At 41.2% G+C, this 11,057-nt stretch overlaps 1 protein-coding gene across 1 annotated transcript; it reads right to left on the bottom strand.

Moving 5' to 3' along the window:
- Window positions 1-5,346: 5,346 nt before the first annotated feature.
- LOC130082978 (uncharacterized protein K02A2.6-like) lies at window positions 5,347-6,440 on the bottom strand. The gene has a single exon (XM_056247931.1). The coding sequence runs from the start codon at window positions 6,438-6,440 to the stop codon at window positions 5,376-5,378; it is 1,065 nt and encodes a 354-aa protein (XP_056103906.1). The 3' UTR covers window positions 5,347-5,375.
- Between the last annotated feature and the right edge of the window lie 4,617 nt (window positions 6,441-11,057).

The following is an 11,057-nucleotide window of genomic DNA, read 5'->3' as shown; positions in this document are numbered from 1 at the left end:
TGGAAGTAGGAGGGAGCTGAACCTGTGGTCAATCTGTAAGCAAGCGTCAAAGCCTTGAACTTGATGCGAGCAGCGAGTGGTAGCCAGTGCAGAGAGATGAGCAGAGGAGTGACGTGGGCCCTTTTGGGCTCGTTGAAGACCAGACGAGCTGCAGCATTCTGGATCATTTGTAGAGGTTTAGTTGCACATGATGGAAGTCCAGCCAGAAGAGCATTGCAGTAATCAAGCCTAGAAATGACCAGGGCCTGGACGAGAAGTTGTGTTGCATGCTCAGTTAGGAAAGGCCTGATCTTCCTGATGTTGTGCATAGCAAACCTGCATGATCGAGCTGTCTTTGTAATGTGGTCTGTGAAGGTCAGCTGATCATCAAAGATTACCCCAAGATTTCTGACCGACCTTGATGGGGTGATTGAGGATGGATCTACCTGGATAGTGAGGTCGTGCTGTAGAGACGGATTGGCAGGGAGGACGAGAAGCTCAGTCTTTGCCAGGTTGAGCTGCAGGTGATGTTCCTTCATCCATGCCGAGATGTCCGCCAGACAGCTTGAGATCCGTACAGCTACTGTGGGATCATCTGGTTGAAATGAGAGGTAGAGCTGGGTGTCATCAGCATAGCAATGGTAAGAGAAACCATGTGCCTGTATGATAGGTCCCAGTGATGTGGTGTAAATGGAGAAGAGGAGCGGTCCGAGAACTGAACCCTGAGGAACTCCTGTGGTCAGTTGATGTGCTTTGGATACCTCACCTCTCCATGTGACCTTGAAAGACCTACCTGTGAGATAGGACTCAAACCAGTTGAGGGAGGTTCCAGTGATGCCCAGTGATGAGAGGGCGGACAAGAGGATCTGATGATTCACAGTGTCGAAGGCAGCAGACAGGTCCAGTAGAATGAGAACTGATGATTTGGAAGCAGCTTTTGCGATCCGCAGGGCTTCCGTGACTGACAGCAATGCAGTCTCAGTTGAATGTCCTTTCTTGAAGCCAGATTGGTTGACATCCAGCTGGTTGTTCAGAGACAGGAAGGATGATACTTGGTTAAAAGCAACTCGTTCAAGTGTTTTTGCAATGAATGGTAGGAGAGAGACAGGTCTGTAGTTCTCTAGAAGTGATGTGTTTAATGTTGATTTTTTAAGCAGAGGGGTTACCCGAGCCTGCTTAAATGCTGTAGGGAAAATGCCAGTGTGGAGGGATGAGTTGATAATGTGTGTGAGAGCTGGTAGAAGTGTGGGAGAGATGGCTTGTAGAAGGTGTGAGGGGATGGGGTCTAGAGGGCAGGTAGTAGGATGACTGGAGAGGAGAAGTTTAGATACTTCTTCCTCGGTTAGTGGAGTGAAGGAGGAGAGAAGGTTATTGGCTGTGGGAGAGGTTAGTCTCACGACTTACGTCTCCGTTCCCTCCCTCAGGGAACGAGGGTTACAATATGTAACCGAGTTTTTGAACATATTACCATGAACAGATAGGCTGTTTTCAAACTCATAAAGCCTTTGGCTTTTTTGGGGGAGATTTATGCTATGAAGTAGTTATTATGTTACTGGCATATATCATAGTTAAAAGAAAAAGGTATATTTAAATCCAGTTCTTATCTTTATAAAATGTGACCCTGGATCACAAAACCAGTCACAAGTAGCACAGGTATGTTTGTGGCAATGGCCAACAATAGATTGTATGGGTCAAAATTATCGATTTTTCTTTTATGTCAAAAATCATTAGTATATTTAGTAAAGATCATGTTCCATGAAGATATTTTGTAAATTTCCTACCGTTAATTTATAAAACATTTATTTTTGTGAGTGAATGCAGCACAATCGCGAACATAAAGAGACAACTTTAAAGGCGATTTTCTCAATGTTTCGATTTTTTTGGCACCCTCAGATTCCAGATTTTCAAATAGTTGTATCTCGGCCAAATATTGTAACAAACCATTTATCAATGTAAAACTTATTTATTCAGCTTGCAGATGATGTATAAATCTCAATTTTCAAAAAATGACCCATGTGACTGGTTTTGTGGTCCAGGGTCACAAATGTTAAAAGCTAATAATTTTCTAAAGTGTAATTAAGTATTTAGGAACACAAATATCAGAGCAAGAAAACAAACACAAAAAGTGAGTGTTAGAAACTGCATTTAAAATAAAATTAAAGATGTAAGCTGACACTCTTCTTTGAGCGAATTCAAAAGTGATAATTTGCAACATTGCTGGCTTTCCTGATAACAATGCAAATTATGCTCTTAAGATCATCTTAACACTTTTGAGACTGTTTCTCAAAACAGCTTGATTCCTCTTTGTTAAATAAGGAATATTGTTCCGTCAGACAATATTGCTAAATAACTCAAACAGATTATTTCATCAGTGTACAGTATGTTTTGTTAATTCATTGTTTTTTATTATTTAATATTAAAAGCAAAGAAAAAAGAATTTGGCTTGATTTCCTGTTTTTACGTTCAGGAGTAGAAAATGCATACATAGCTTGAATATTAAATTTTTATATCTGGGTGGGAATGAAACACGCCTTTTGCTGACTGGTCTACCAAAGTTCAGCTAAAGTCGTATGGATTCTAAAGTGATTATTGCAACTACATTTCATCTCTTTCTCCTCAAACAACCAGACTAACGAATGGCTTTACACAAACTTTACCTAAGCTAGAGAATTATTACATTACATTATTGTTTATTTATTTTTTATTTATTTATTAATATTTATTTTATATTTTATTTATTTCATGTGAAATGACTATTCAATAAATAAACTAATAAATGTTACTAAATATTACTAAAGACAAATAAAAGCACACTTGATTTGTGTTGTTTTATTAAATAAATAACATTTAATTTTTAATTATTTTGTTAATTTACTTGTAGTGTTGTCATAGAAAATGGTCCTGATATCAGAAATATTTGAACACTAATGCTGTGGTTGGCCAATTGAAATGAAGTGTTCCAGAGTTCTTCTTTTTTATCAACACTTTGTATGTATGCATTAATAATATAATTTATTGCTATTCCTATTACTCTGAGCAAGGAAACACATTTTTTAAGTTGCAAATAATAGACTTACAATTGGCCCTTGGCTCTCATTAACTGAAGAACATTTCTACAGTATGTGGTACACAATAATATTTACAATCATGCCATTAAGATGAAAAATGCCATTAAGATGAAGTACTAACCTTCTACTTCTAAGTCTTCTGGAAACATCCAAGGAAATGTCCAAGGTTATCATCAGACAGAAAATAACAATTTGCGCAGAATTACGCAACATAAAAATTCACGTGAATATAAGTGCAATGGATAGAAATAAGTTCATTTATAAGATTTAAAAGACCCTGATGCTTTAATTAAAACAAAAATATGTTGTATTTATGCCTTTACTTATGAGTGCCTTATACCGAACATCTAACAGACACCCACTCCAAGTGTCCTGTTTACAACTTCTAAAGCCTTAGCAGTCATGCTTTGAAGAGAGGCGATGAAGGGTTGCTTTATCTCCCAGACAACAGAGCCATATAACTGACAGGGACCAAACTTGTTGTCAGTCCCATGACCAAGTTAAAAAACAAAAAATCATCTTTTTGTTATAAATGTGACAATAATAGCTATTTATCCAAAGCTAATAGACTTCAAAAAGTTCTCCAAACATATTTCAATCAGTGTTTTGTTCCCTTAGAAACTGAATCTTGGGTAATAAAATTTAGTAATGGTCTTAAGAATGATATAATTGTTGACTGAGACACATAAATGCGCACAAAATCTCTTTGTCATTCAGCCAACAGAGGTTTCTTCAATGGCCTCATTCTTTTGTGTCATAGAGGAGAGCTGAAGAAAGAGAGGGAACCAACACGACCACAATGCCTGATGAAGTATATTTGCATAATGTCTGCTGAGCAATGTTACAAGTGTTCTGTGGTCAGCTACTTTTGTGGCCACTCTTCTCCTTTTGAAATTATTAATTGAGCAATTTGAAAGGCGTTTTTATGTCGGACACGCGTGATTGTTAATTTCTGCCCTGCTCTGGCTCTAAAATGTCCTCAAATTCCCCATCACTAGGCTGGGGACAATGAAAGCTCTGTGAGGATATGACACTGCCTGACTGTCTGTCTAATACATCTGTCAAACATCTTGTGCTGTTTTAAGGGTGGTCGCGTTTGAGAAGCGAATGAGCGCCATCTAGGACAGGATGCTCAGAATTGATTGCTGCTTTTTCAAACATAACTACAGCTAAATATTTTTTAGAGTTTTGATCATTAACATCTGCCTGTCTTCCAGTTAATAATTATCTTATTTGTAGTACTTACAGTATAAACAGTTTAGAGTTTGCCAGTCATATTTATAGAAACTGGATGGGACTGGAGGAGAAAAGAGTGAAGCAGGATGATGGGGATTAAATGTGGGGAACAGAGGAGTTGGATTTATCTGACGTGAAGAATGTTGACGTGCTGAGGGGTTTATTTCTGATTACTCAACTGCTTACAGAAAGACTGTGCAAAAAGAGATAGAAATAGTGAGATACAGATTAAATGAGAATGAGAGGTTCTGCAAGACCAGACATGCATACAAATCTCACACTCATCTGTGTAAGTGCATGCATGCTAAATACACAGATCATGTGTTTGAGATAAAATACAATATACATGGATGAAATATTACTCCAGCAAAAATATAAGTAGCCTATGAGTAGTGCTGCACGATTAATCGTATCGCAATCGTAATCGCGATGTCAAACCTGCGATTATATAACGCAAAATGCCGCGATTTTATATGAAATAAACAAATTAGGGCTATTAACGCAGCATCTCTTCTTTTTTGTCATCCTTTGACTAGTTTTACATGATCCTGCTTTTCGTGCAAATGCCTTAAAACCATTTTGCACGACAATAAGTCAAAAGAGAGCGCGCTGCCTGTGAATGTCCTGAATGTGACTCACAGAAAAACGCGCGCCAGTATAATGCGCATGCACAGACCGGGTGCCAGAATACAGTTCTCTTTGGTTGAACAAACAATAACACACACAATTATGCCAAAATTGTAATATCTTGAGCGTTCGAATAAGGCACTGAAACCGGTGGTTGAAATAGCACAATCGCTTTTACTGGGAACTGCCAGAGAACAGCCGCATATACACACACAGACACAGCTCACTTCGGAGCTTCCTGATTACACTAAGTCACGTGACCTAAGAACCAATCACATCACCGCATTTCCTCACATGAGAACCCCAACATGAGAAACCCAGTCTACTACATTCCTCCCCTTTAAGATTTAAACCTGTTTACCCACAAAAAATAAACACTTTAACTCACTAGATCTTATTGAACCAGGAACAGTCCTTCAACATTTTTTTTTTTTTTTTTTAAAACCCCTGCCTCCAATTAACCTCTTACAAGTCCAGTCTCTTGGGAGCATTCCTGATTCTCTCTGGATTTCTTCTTGGCTGCACTCCGGGAGGAACAGCAGGGGTGCTGTTATGGCTGCCTGGAGGAGACGTAACATTGCCTGACAATGCTGGACCCAGGCCGACACCCTTCTCTGAGGAGTCAGAATCAGGCAGTTTCACTCCACTGGCCGATACTGGATCAGGCTCTGGTGAAGCATCTGATATAAAATCCCGGCCCTCAAAAGGTGTGCATGACTCCAGTTCCTTGAGTTCTCCTCTTCTCCCCAGCATGTGGTCCACATGAACTGACCGCTGTCTGTTTCCTTCCCATACACGGTATGTCACAGGACCTAATCGCTTTATGACAGTCGCGGCAGTCCATTTCTCATCTCCCCCCCTGAAATTTTTCACGCGGACTTCGTCGTTTTCCTGAAACTCTCTCAATTTCAGTCTCTCTTTGTCATGATACAGCTTTTGCTTTGCCTGCTGATGCTCTATAGTGCGCGATAGATCTGGTCTCAAAAGACTGAACCGGGTGCGCAGCTCTCTCTTTAAAAACAGCTCAGCTGGAGAGCGACCGGTGACTGAGTGCGGCGTAGCCCTGTACATGAGCAGAAAGTTTGACAGCCTGTGCTGCAGCGAGATGCTGGGCTGTCCACTTGCGTCTAGAACCTGCTTCACAAGAGCCCGCTTCAGTATTTGCACCGACCTCTCAGCCGCTCCATTCGATGCTGGATGATATGGTGGTACCAGAGTTTGTTTTACTCCATTTTTGTCAAGGAACTGCTTGAATTCTGCGGAGGCAAACTGGGGTCCGTTATCCGACACCACCTCTTCCGGAAGACCATATGCTGCAAATAGGTTGCGCAACACCTCTATGGTTCGGCTCAACGTTGTGGAGGTCATGTGGAAAACCTCCAGCCATTTCGAATGACTATCCACTATCACTAGGTAGTACTGTCTATCCTTCTCCGCGAAGTCCAGATGGATCCTCTGCCACACTCTGACAGGCCTTCTGCACAGCTTGACACACAGCACAGTGTTGGACCATGTTCTCAATCTCGCCATCCAACCCTGGCCACCATACATAGCTGCGAGCTAGCGCCTTCATCTTACATATGCCCGGGTGTTCATGATGAAGGTCTTTGAGAATCTTCGGCCGGTGCATTTGAGGAACAATGACTCTGAGACCCCACACAACACAACCTTGATCGGCTGACATCTCATGCCTCCTGACAAAGTACGGTTTCAGGCGTTCATCATTCAGGTAATTAGGCCATCCATTCATGGTAAAGCTCCAAACCTAAACTGGTCTCTCGTCACCATTGTCCATCACATGAGAAATGACAGCCCCCACCCCGTACAGGGATGCGTCTCATGCCAATCTCAACGGCTTCTCTGTGTCATAATGTACCAGAACCGTGCTGCTCAGTAACATCTCTTTACCTGTCTTGAAGGCTTCCTCACATGCAGGTGTCCAGCTCCATTTTTCCTCTTTTTTTAGCAGAGTGTGCAATGGCTGTAGCACACTAGACAAGTTTCTCAGAAAACGGCCATAATAGTTCAACAGCCCCAAATACGCACGCAACTCAGAAACATTTGTGGGCTTTGGTGCATTTACAATAGCCTCCACTTTGTGCTGAGTAGGGTGCAGGCCTTCCTGATCTATCCGATGCCCCAAATACTCTACACTTGACTGTAGAAATCTGCACTTGGCCAACTTTGCTCTCAAACCATAGCGTGCAAGAGAGCTCAACACTGCATCCAGCCTTTTTAAGTGTAGGACTTTTGTGTCGGCTGTGATCAAGATGTCATCCAGGAAACAAGTCACCCCTTCTTGCCCTTGTAGAACCTGATCCATCAATGATTGAAAAATTGACGGTGCGCTGGCAACCCCATAGCTGAGACGATGGTAGCGGTACAGTCCTCTGTGAGTATTAATGGTTAAATACTCTTCGGAGTCTTTGTCCAATCTCAACTGCTGATAAGCATGAGAAAGATCTAACTTTGAAAACCACTTCCCTCCTGCTAGAGTTGCAAATAAATCCTCAGTGTTGGGCAGGGGGTAAGTCTCGACTTCCAGCTGGTTATTTATTGTGACCTTGTAATCCCCACAGATGCGGATGGATTTATCGGCCTTCGGTACAACTACGATCGGGGCCCCCCATTTGCTACGATCCACTTTGGAAACTATTCCCTCTTTCTCTAACCTATTCAGTTCTTTTTCAACAGCCTCTTTCAATGAATACGGCACCGGCCGGGCTTTGCAAAAGACTGGCTGCGCATTCGGCTGCATTCTTATTGTTGCTCTAAACTCTTCTATGGCACTGACCTTCTCTGAAAACACCACAGAGTGGCGCTGCAGCACTGCTTGTAATTCCGGGTCGCCGTGTTTAGTTCCTTTTTCAACTGTGAAAATATTCCTCCAGTCCAGCTTCAGCTTCTCCAACCAATTTCGGCCAAACAGAGCCGGCCTGTTTCCTTTCACTGTGATGAGAGGTAGTGTAGCTTTCTGGTCCCCGTACTGCACTGGTGCCTGAACATAGCCAAGAAGGGGAATTATTTCTCCTGAGTACGCTTTTAACCTGATGTTGGACTTTTCAATGGGTAAATGCGGAAACTTATTTTGGTGCAACACTTCAGATGCAAGGGACACTGCCGCACCCGTATCCAACTGCATACTAATGTCCTCATCACACACTTTCACATTAACTTTAATGCCTCCATCCCCACTGGATGCCATGTAAATAGTAAAGACTCCTAACGGGTCATCTTCACTGTCTACATTGTGATCCTCCGTTTCCACGTACTGGACCTTGGCAGTCTGTCTCCTATTCCGACATACTCTGGAAATGTGCCCTGTCTTGGAGCACGCATGACATTTCTCATTTTTGAATCGGCATTCCTGAGGTGAATGTCCCCCTCCCCCACAACGGTAGCATCTCTGTTCGCTGTCCCCTTCCTGATAATTTTTCAGTTTTGGATTCTCCTTTCCATGTCTAAACTGGCGATGTCCTTTGCTTCCAATATATGATTTAGAAACTTGATTTACAGCTGCAGCCTGTACTTTTCCCAAGATTTCAAGAGAATTCTTCGACGCCATCTCCATTGTCAACGCTATCTCACATGCTCGGGCAAACGTCAGCTCTCTTTCCGCCAGTAATTTTCTTTGAATCGATTCAGCGGACAGTCCACTCACAAGACGATCTCTCAATGCGTCATCTAAGTGAGTTCCATATTCACAATCCTTCGACAATTGTCTTATTGCCACTATGTAATCCGTCACTGACTCTCCTTCTTTTTGATCACGTTTTTGAAAACGGAATCTCTCCGCTATGACCAAAGGCTTCGGCTGATAATGTGATTTCAATGTGTCAGTCAACTCTTCATAAGTCATTTCTGCGGGCTTCTTTGGTATTACCAAGTTCTTCAGCAGCCCATAAGTTTCTGGTCCAATGCACGCTAAAAATACACTGACCTGTTTTTCTGCTTTTATTTCGTTCGCCACTAGCCATAGTTCAAATCTCTCCAAGTAGGATGCGAAATCCTCCCGCGACTCCTTGAACTCTTCCACTCGTCCTATTAGCGCCATCCTCGTCGCCAATGTAATATCTTGAGGGTTCGAATAAGGCACTGAAACCGGTGGTTGAAATAGCACAATCGCTTTTACCGGGAACTGCCAGAGAACAGCCGCATATACACACACAGACACAGCTCACTTCGGAGCTTCCTGATTACACTAAGTCACGTGACCTAAGAACCAATCACATCACCGCATTTCCTCACATGAGAACCCCAACATGAGAAACCCAGTCTACTACAAAAATCTCGTTTTGTCGATTATCTTCATAACATAAGAACAGTCTTATGATGGACGAAAAGAGTTGTGCTTGTGAGAGAATGAGGCGCGTGTGAGATACGCGTCTCGGCAACGGCTGCTCTTAAAGGGCCAGCAGCGAATAAAGCGTTCCGTCAGTAAAGTTAATCAAAGAACAAAGGGAACAGAAAATTACTCACTGCTCTTGACTAAAGAAGTTTTGTAACTTTAATAAGGATTAGTCTATATATAATTTATAATTCATGCAGCGCAGACTGTTTGATAACTTTATTCAATTTCTGTATATAAATCTGTATATAAATCCTCAATCCTACCTGTTAAGACAGGAAGGGCACAAGTAAATATGGCATTTATTATGGGTTTATGTGAGGATTGTTTGAAGTTCACTTAATTTAAAAGCTGTTTTTTTTTAAGCCTAATCAATATTTTAAAAGTTGATAGCTTTCAATTGTATTGATGGAATCCCTGTAATGTTGGATGGCTATAATTAACGTTTAAAATGTGGGGGGTGTCGTCATTTTTATCCAGACATCAATGGTTTATTTATCATTATAGGTGTTATCAATCATTTAGTTGTTGTTGCTAGTTTGAGTTGAGAAATACACATTAATACACAGAATGATCACTAATCTGTGTGTGCATTTTACTTTAGAACCAAGCAAGTTGACTCATGAAAAAAAAATTGTATTATATCGCAATCGCATATCGCAATCGCAATATTGACTTCATTAATCGCAATATGACATTTTCCTCAAATCGTGCAGCCCTACCTATGAGTATTAAAAGTACTGATCGGTTGACTAATGTTTATTTTATTTTATTTCATAAGTAAATTTTTATTTTTTTATTTGCAATTTATATGCTCCATCAAATTCCTCAAAATTCACATTTAAGGAGAGAGGGGGCTAATGTCCTATAGACACAAAAAGGATAAAGATTAAAAGGCTTGATATTGTTACATGTAGGCTATGTCTTGTGCAGGGTTCTAAATTAACACCCGCCAAATGCGGGTTAAAATTCATTTTGGCGGGTGTTAATAAAAACTTACTAGCCAGTTTGGCCGGTGATGCATAAGGTTCTGTTCTCAGTCATTTATCCCCCTGGCAGTACTTCCTACATTTCCCATAAACACTGTGCCCTAATGCTACGTGATGACGTTTCATACGCCCATTGGCTGCGCGCAGTTTGCAGTGAAACAAGCGCGAGAAATGATCATGGAAACAAACTGAGCGTACGCGTCCGTCCACCAGAAAACACAAGGAAGATGAAGAACGAGCCAGAGCAGGGAGCAGACTGAAAGAGGAGGAAGCTAGTAAAGTAGCTAAAGTAAAAAGTTAAGATTAAACTAAATGCGGCGGTGGTTGGGACAGACTTCTGGGTTTAAATTTAAATGTCGTTTAACGAGAGATAGCCTACGTTATTTTTTTTAAGTTTAAGGTTTTTGTCATTATTTCTTACAAGCTTATACGTTAGGCAATAGCCTATACACAACAAGCTTACTATATATCTTAAGGTTTTCTTTTAGTTGAAAACATTAAACATGTGTAAACAAAATAAACAACAAAAGCATTTAAGCTCAGGCAGCGCAAACGAAAAAAAAAAAAAAAAAAAAAAAAGAAGCAGACTGCGCAGTTATCGTACAGACCGTAGTCAGCATACTCGAGTCAGCATATGATTATAATGTTTATATTGTTTCACGTCAATGTTGAGAAAAACAATAATATCCACATGCTCGAGTGAGAAAACGCGCTGCGCTGACACACAGGCGTTGCAGAGACGCGCGCGCGCGCGTGTGTGTGTGTGTGTGTGTGTGCAAAGTGAAGTAACAGCACTTTGCGTTTTCTGTT

The sequence above is a fragment of the Rhinichthys klamathensis genome, unplaced genomic scaffold (genome assembly GCF_029890125.1).
Source record: "Rhinichthys klamathensis goyatoka isolate OS25496 unplaced genomic scaffold, OSU_Roscu_1.1 h1tg000051l_1, whole genome shotgun sequence".
Taxonomy (NCBI): domain Eukaryota; kingdom Metazoa; phylum Chordata; class Actinopteri; order Cypriniformes; family Leuciscidae; genus Rhinichthys; species Rhinichthys klamathensis.
The sequence above is the reverse complement of the archived record's forward strand: the minus strand, read 5'-3'. Positions and strand labels throughout refer to the sequence as shown.

Coding starts and splice junctions, on each gene's coding strand:
- LOC130082978 (XM_056247931.1), bottom strand. CDS start 6,440: ATGGCGAGATTGAGAACATGGTCCAACACTGTGCTGTGTGTCAAGCTG.